Source organism: Monoraphidium neglectum, assembly GCF_000611645.1.
Source record: "Monoraphidium neglectum strain SAG 48.87 unplaced genomic scaffold scaffold02865, whole genome shotgun sequence".
In the NCBI taxonomy this organism is placed as follows: Eukaryota; Viridiplantae; Chlorophyta; class Chlorophyceae; order Sphaeropleales; family Selenastraceae; genus Monoraphidium; species Monoraphidium neglectum.
In genome coordinates, this window is record NW_014010763.1 from 1 (window position 1) to 7874 (window position 7874).

Sequence of the window (7874 nt, forward strand, 5' to 3'; positions counted from 1 at the left end):
CGCCCGCCGCGGGCGCGGGCGCGCCCCGCTCTGCCGCCCACTCGACGCCCGGCGGCGCGGCCCGCGGCGCCGCCGCCCAGCGCGCGGGCTCGACGTTGCGCCCCTCCTCCGCGAGCTGGAAGAGGTACTGCCGCCACACCACCGGCTGGGGGCACCACTTGCCGCTCGGCGGCTGCGGCGGGCGGCGGCCGGTGATCGCCCACACGCCGCGGCCAGGCCACACGAACAGCTTGGTGTCGTCGACGCCCGTCGCCTCCCAGGGCACTTTGTACTCGTCGGATCCCCACCTACACTCTGTAAAGTTCCCTCGCCAGGGGTCGAAGCTTGAGCAGCGGGTCGGGCCGGTGAGGTTGAAGGGGTCTACGGAGCACAGGACCGCCCGATTGACGATCCATTTTAGGCCGGCGGTGTCGCGGCGCACGCGCGTCGACCGCGCGACGAACCAGGCCTTGCCCCTGCGGCACGGCGGCGGCGGCGCGCGTGTGTTGCGGGGTCATGGGTGAGAAGGGGAGGGGCGGGCAGCAGCACGCACGGTCAGCGCGCCCATGCGGCGCGACCGCGCCATGCTGTCCACGCGGTCCAAATTGCTGCACCGCCTGCGCTGCTGCTTTGGCAATTTTCCGCCCGTCGCATCACCTGTACACAACTAGTGAAGGGTTGTAAACGCCGGCCTTGGTCTGCAGCTCGAAGTCCTGCCCCACGGGCGGCGGCGGAGGTGGCACCGCAGCTGCATTCCCGCTCTTGCGCGGCCCTCCTTTACTACTGGCAGCACCATCAGCGTATGCCGGCTGCAGTATCATCATCAGGGACAGGAGGAGGAGCGGCGCTGCAATCCCCATCGTCGCCAACACGGTCCAAGCGGTCGCTGCGCGCGCTGCTGTGTTCCGCTTGTGCAGGTGCCAGCCCGCAGCGGCGCGCGGCGGCATCGCCGCTCGCCGCTGCACGGCAGCAGCGTATAATGAAACGTGATTTGCCGATTGATTGAGGTGTGCGGGGCACGTGTGGGTACGCGCGCAGCCTTCTGATTGATCCTATGCGCTCGCAGCTTCGTCGACAATTTGACAGAACTGCGCTACGGCTTCAACGATTGCGGGACGTTTTGACCAAGTCATGATAGCGAATCACCCGCGGTTGACCCCGGTTACACCCGTGGGGGTTTCACTGCATCATTTCGTCCGATGAACGTCGCGGCCAACATCACCACCAACATGAACAAAACGATCGGATTCCACCTTGTGAGGGTTTGAACCCTGTACGTCCGAAGCCGGGTGGGCGTCGATAGGCCATGGCTGCTGGACGCTCACGCTGGCCTGCATGCGGCCCACCAGTCAATCCAAGTTGATGAGCCAGTGCAGGTGCAGGCTTGGCGTTTGCAAGCAAAGCTGAAAGTTCTGCTGATACCGCACGCACTCAGACCCTGGTCCACCTGAGGCTCATTACGTGCATCAACACAGCTCTTGGTATAAACAGGCGCCGTCACGATGGCAGCTGCAGAGTGGGTGAGCAGCAAGCACGGCATGCGCTGCCCTATGGCCCGTGTGTGTTACCTGGAAGCAAGTAAGCTCAAAGACAAGCTTCGAGAGCCACACAGGCGGCTGCCGTGCAATCCTGTTCGTGCCTCCTCACTACAGCATCAAAGCCGAGCGGCTGCATACGGCCTGAAAACAAACAGGAGGTACATGAGTGAGCCAGCGGGGACGAACGAGGAAAATCAACAATGCAATGGAGAAACGTTTTGAATCGTAAGAATGGGCCAACAGGTGCACCGCCAGACGGTGAGGACGCGTCAACAGGCGCACCACCGCAACTTGGCGATTTTGGGTGGGTTTGAGGGTGCCCGGTGAAGGGGGTCAAAGCAAGAGACAGGCCAACCAACTAGTGCGATAGAAGCAGCAAACAGGCGTCAGCCGTCCTAAACCAATCAGGATTCGTACACGTCAGGTTAGGCTGGCTTGGACGAGCAGCATCTCGCATCTAAACGTCAGCCTGCGTCTGGCACAAGATCTAGATCTCGTGGCTCATGATGTCCATCCGCCCCCGGTAGGCCTTGCAGGGGCTGTACCACGCCAGGTTGCTGACGTGGGAGGTGTACAGGCACGCAAAACGGTCCATCTGCAGCGCGGCCGCCGCAGCGCGGCCACAGCAGCGCGGCGCAAGGTCCAGGGAGGAGGCGAGGGGAAGTCACGTAACCATTGTCACGCCTTGTAATTCGTGCAGCAGGCAGCAAGCAAAGTTCATCGATACCAAGTGTGCCGTGCAGCAACATTAGCACCGTCCATGCCGCGGCAAACGCCATGCCGCGCCACACGCGGCTGCCGGACGCATTGCAGCGACCGGCCCGCGCACCACACACACATCCCACCTGGTGTGCGTATCGTGAGTTCTGGTAGCCGGTCTTGAGCAGCCGCCCCCAGACCGGGTGGAACGCCTCGTGGTAGGCCCTGAGGGTTGCGCTGTGGCGCGCCTTGACCTGCCCCTTCTGGCTGACGAGCGCGTCGAGCGCCGCGCGGCGGGCGTCCTGCGCGGGCTCGTGGGCGGCGGGCAGGAGCTCGGCGCCGTGGGCGATGGCCCACTCCAGGCGCTCTATCTGGTCCGCCAGGTCGTCCCTGGTCGTGAGAGGACGGCATCAGGAGGTGACGGGGAGTCGAGGTGGATGGATGATTTGTGAGGTGGAAGGTTCATTGATTGGGCGGAAAGGGCAAAAAGAAAATGATGAGAGGACTCGCACGAGTGTGAGTGCGTGTGCGGTCCCCGCGTTACATGCTCACGCGAGCATAAGCCCAGCCTCTTGCAACTGATCACGCTGACCCCCGAAAAAAAAACAGCCACTGCAAGCTAATCCCCCAACCCCTTCACCACAGCCAACCGCGCACCCACACCCACACCTCAAAAAACCAAAAATGCGCACACAAACACACACACACACACACTGCGTCTACACGCACCTTTGTGCCCGGAGCTTCTGCAGCTCCCTTTGTGTGTTCATGCTCATGGCGGCCACCTCCAGCTCCATCTCAAGCTCAGGGACGACCTTTGGGGCGGGCATAGGGGGAGCGGTCAATAGACACCCCCAACTCCCCTCATTGAATTGACACGGGAGTACAAGATTGGGCGCAGCCAGGGGGCGAGGTGCGCGATTGAGGGGGGAGAGCCAGCCTCAAGGCAGCCCTGGCCAGTCCCGGCCCGAACGCCAAGGCTGGTTGCGAGTTACACGCTACCCCCCAGAAGCTGAGACCAAGGCAACAGCGGATGCATCGGCTCGGCTTGGCGCCCTTCTAGGCTGCACTGCCGCCCCCGCTGCCGGCGGGCAGCCCCTTGGAGTCTTGGCAGCCAGCCCCTTACAGACAAGCGTGCTAGTGCAAGTTCTCGTCACCGCGGCCCACCAGCATGGTCCTCCAGCCCAGCGACTTCTTTGACCGCAGGATGTCGCCGTAGATGTGGTCACCGATGTACAGGCACTGGGGTTATATGTGTGACGCGACACATGAGATGGGGGGGCCAAGCAGCAATGTCCAACGGTTTCAGGGCTGTGAAGCTGGCGGCAGGGAGGGAGGCGACGGTGCCGTGTTGGCTGCTCCAGGCATAGTGGGCCCAACACAAGGTTTGCAATGCCTCAAAGGCCGAGTCTGTTTGGGGGCCATGTAGTTGAAAACACCCATGCCCCGCCTGTCATGGCCAGACAAAGCTCATCCTTGCCCCACCTCCGTGCCGCTTGATATGCCCAGCATTTTGTGCAGGTCAATGTAGTTGCCACCCTGGAATTGGTGGACGGTGATGCCGTGAAGACAGGGTAAGCAAGGATAACGCGCTCAGGTGTGTGTAGTGTGAGGGTGTTGCAGGAACATGAACGGGACAAACACAGCGAGTCAGGCAGGAGAGTGCGAAGCAGTGTGCCGCGCGTTCATCACACAGGCCCGGCGCACGGGTGGGTGCACTCGCAGCCCGTCGCAGCACCCACTTGCTCCATCTCACGCAACCCCATACACACACATACCCACGCACACACGCGTGGGTGCGCGCTCACCTGGAAGACCAGTGCCTTGTCCTCATCCTGCAGGTCGAGCTGGCTGGCGGTGCTGCCCAGCTGGGGGCCAGGAGGGGGCGGGGGATGAAAGGGTGATATTGCAGAGGTTGAGAATTTGGAGGCGCTTGAGCTTTTGAAGGCGGGCCGAAAACATGCCCACTCCTGATATTGCTGGCGAAGGGCCCGTCTAGAGTAAATGCCAAAGGCGGAACCAGGCGAATGTCCAGTCCCGCGGGCTGGCACACACGGATGGCAGACGGCACCGCGCCTTCACTGAAGCCTAGGATCCATCGCAGCAGCCTATGGCAGGAACCGAGGCAGGGTGCACGTGGTGCGTGCGCCCTCACCGCCTCTGCAGGCAGGTCGTCGAGCCCGATGGGGATGATTGGCGCGCCGCCGTCCGTGTTGCGCAGGGTGCCGTCCGACGGGTCCACAGCAAACAGCGGGCGGCGCTCCGAAAAGAAACCGGGCTGGGGTGGGAGTTTTGGGGGAGACGCTCGAACGCGTGGGTCCACAGGCAGCCATGGAGTAGAAGCATGTTTGGAGGTGGGAAAAGCCACCACACAGGTGTACGAGCCCGACGCGCCCTTGCGTCTGCCGCCAACCTCTGCGGCACCTACCGGGTGATCAGCCCAGGCCCGCATCCCAGGCCTGCCTGACGCCGAGGACTCCGCCCCACCCACCAACCCCCTTTTTGGTACTGATAGCAGGGCTGTCAAAAGTGCAGGTGGCAGCTACCTTGGCGCAGCCCACGATGACGACGTCAAACAGCCGCAGCCACTCCTCGCTCTTGCGCCGCCCCACCAGGCCGCTGGGGGTGGCGACGCCGAGGTAATCCGGCAGTTGAAGGGGCGGGAGCGTGTCGGAAGGAGGGTTGCAAAACCAGGGGCTGCGACTGGCCGGCGCCAGGCCTGGCAGGGTTCGCAAGACAAGGAGTCACTTCTGCCGCTGCATCGCCGAGCCTGCCGGAAACCTACAGGCCCCTCAGATTATGCACAGCACGCGCATGATAGTTTATGGGATGCTCTTGTGCATGATCTTGTGCATGCCTACCCCTGTGCCCCAACAGCGTGTGGAGTGCCCGAAGCAGCGTGAGACAGTGCACCCCTTGTGTCACTGGACCGCCGCTCCCTGAATGCTCACCCGCAGAGGTAGTTCATCACCACGTGCGTGTAGTCCCAAAGGGAGTTTGTGGCCAGGAACAGCTTGCGGCCGCTGCGCTTGTACATGCGCAGCATGGGAACAAGGTGAGGGTCCTGCAAAGGTTTTGCAAGGAGTGATGGTGGTTGGGCACCCGAAACTGAGACCACGTTTAGCAAGGTTGGGTATGGTCAGACGTGTCACAAAACGCTGCTAATGTAGATCAGGAATGCGCTGCGCCAAGCATCCCGACGCAGCTGCAGGGGCAGCTTGGGGATGATGGCGACCCCAAGCGGCCCCGGCATGATGGGCAGCAGGGCGTGCACGCGCCAAACTGCCCCGGCCTTGTCTGCCTGTCACGGCCGCAGGCACCAAGATGAGGCATGCCCTGGGATGGCGTGCGCCGCCCCGGTCAAGGAGCTGCGCTAGCGCTTATATCCTCACGTCATGGATGTACTTTGACGGGTTGAGGGCCACCTCCCTCTTGAGGGTGCCATCCCTGTGGCAGAGGTCGACAGCGGACCGCACGTCTCGCCAGATGAGCTGGTAGTCTGTGCCGTGGGTGATGCTCTGGGGGTCCTTGTCCTGTGAGCGTGATTATCAGGCATGTGGGTACTGTGTGTAAGGATCTGCGCAATTGCTTGGGAATTTGTGAAGGTGTGTGTGTGCTCGTGAAGGGGTGCGTGTGTGCGCGTGCGCGTGTGTGTGTGCACGTTTGCAAAAGACAGCAGGACAGCAAGAGTGTGTGTGAGTGTGTGTGTTTGTGTTTGTGTTTGTGTGTGTGTGTGTGAGAGAGAGAGAGAGAGAGAGAGAGAGAGAGAGAGAGAGAGAGAGAGAGAGAGAGAGAGAGAGAGAGAGAAAGAGAGGGAGAGAGGGAGAGAGAGAGGGAGAGAGAGAGAGAGAGAGAGAGAGAGAGTGTGTGTGTGTGTGTGTGTGTGTGTGCATGCAAGTCTACTTCCACGTTGCCTGTACCAGGGGGTGTCCGCTCACCGCGATCTCCACGAGCTGGCTGAACAGGTGGCTCTCCGCGAGGCTGAACAGCGTGTCCACCTGCATCAGGACGTGGCGAAAGACAGGTCGATCAGCTCGCACCGACTTGCTGTTGATGGCCTGACGGCATCCAAATGACGGAGACACAGCTCACCCGCACATGACGCAAGCACTTGCGCACCCAAATCCACGCGTGCACCCCACACATACAAACACACACACACACACATATTCACCATGGAGTAGCCGGGCTCGTCGAACTCGTCGCGCACGGCCCCCCAGTTGTAGACATCATCGCGCTCAGCACTGGTCAGGCACCTGAGATGCGGTGCAATAGACAGAGGTGATGGCAGGCGTGATTGGCACAACCATTGCAGGAGAATCAAATGTTTTCCTGCTTGTGGTGGCTGCTGCGACTGCCGCCGTCGCCACCGCCGCCGCCGGCCCCGCTGCTGCTGTTGCTGCTCTGCTGCGGCCGCCGCCGCTTCTGCTGCCATAGCTGCTGCTGCTGAACCCCTGGCCGCATACGTTATCCACGACACCTCACGGGATGAAAAAAGGGATGCGCCACAAGGCGGTGTATAGCGCGCATGAACTGCAAGTAGCAGGTTCACTTCCTGCTGGCACGCGCGCACACACACACACACACACACACACACACACTCATGCATACACAAACGCACACCGCGCGCCCTCTACCACTCCGCCACACATAAACCCCCACCCCAACACCTCCAGCATCACCCTCACACTGCCACACCCAGATACACACCCACCACCACCCACGCGCACACACACGACCCCATGCCAACGTGCCTGAATCCGTGGTATGCGATCTTGACGTACTTGTGTCGGTCGACCTTGATTACGTTGCCCCTCTTCTTGTCCACGATGAGGCCCCGCACCATGAAGGCGTAGTCAAACTCCAGCTGGTACAGGGAGGGGGGGTAGCCAAACACCTTGACCAGCTTGGCCACGGTCTCGCTGGGTGGGGGTGGGGTTGGGGGTGGGGGTGCGGTCATCACAGGGTGCAGGGCTCGGGCTGGGAGTGGGGATGGGGCTGGGGTGGGGCTAATGCGGTTGGGTGGCTGATGGTTCAACAGGTTGCTCCATAAGGGTGCAAATGAGGTTGTGCATTTGGTTGCGTGCGCAAGAGCCTTGATGTGCATGCACGCTGTGCGAGAGGTTCCTTGCGCGGGGGGGGGGGGGCTGCTCGCTGCGGCGGCCGCCACCTGTAAGCCAGCTCCTCAAATGCCTTGGGCTTGTATTGGGCGATCTGGGGGGAGCAACACAGGGGCCAGGGCGGGGAATTGCTTCTTGCTCTCAGAGCGGGTGCAGCTTCCAGGAAGCTGCAAACATGATAGGCAGGGAGTGATGCATACGAACAAAGTCACGCCCGAGTGTGCAGCAGCTGCACAGCAGCCTGGTGGGTGGCCCTCAGGAATGCGCACCGTGTAGTCCATGTCAAACCCCACCGCCTGCAGGGCACAGTGGTCCAAGAGGGGGAGAGCGACACTGAAAAGAAGCGGGAGCGGCGTGGTGTGGCGGCACGGGTGTGCGAGCAGGGCACTCAGCGGCGGTGGCGCTGCGCGCTCCTCAGACCTCTTGCTCGTCCATTCGCAGCGCTGAAGCGTACGCGGTGCCTGCATTCGCCGGCAGCCCGCAAGGCTCGCAGAAAGCAACCGGGTGCCCGCCAGATGTGCCCCCCTCCCCCCACACC

General features: G+C 62.1%; 3 protein-coding genes across 3 annotated transcripts; all 3 read right to left on the minus strand.

The window, feature by feature from the left end:
• Positions 1-636: 636 nt before the first annotated feature.
• MNEG_11690 (hypothetical protein) lies at positions 637-926 on the minus strand (the record flags this gene model as incomplete). The annotated part of the gene is made up of 1 exon (XM_014039836.1): positions 637-926. A coding segment is annotated over one exon (290 nt), but the record flags the coding sequence as incomplete, so codon positions are not given.
• Positions 927-2004: 1078 nt separating this feature from the next.
• On the minus strand, positions 2005-3046 carry MNEG_11691 (hypothetical protein; the record flags this gene model as incomplete). Its single annotated transcript, XM_014039837.1, has 3 exons — positions 2005-2112; positions 2363-2606; positions 2946-3046. The coding sequence occupies 3 exons, from the start codon at positions 3044-3046 to the stop codon at positions 2005-2007; spliced, it is 453 nt and encodes a 150-aa protein (XP_013895291.1).
• A 307-nt stretch (positions 3047-3353) lies between these two features.
• On the minus strand, positions 3354-7617 carry MNEG_11692 (hypothetical protein; the record flags this gene model as incomplete). Its single annotated transcript, XM_014039838.1, has 12 exons — positions 3354-3458; positions 3702-3755; positions 4025-4084; positions 4372-4494; positions 4763-4835; positions 5168-5280; positions 5609-5749; positions 6155-6214; positions 6391-6472; positions 7001-7138; positions 7387-7430; positions 7606-7617. The coding sequence occupies 12 exons, from the start codon at positions 7615-7617 to the stop codon at positions 3354-3356; spliced, it is 1005 nt and encodes a 334-aa protein (XP_013895292.1).
• Positions 7618-7874: the final 257 nt, after the last annotated feature.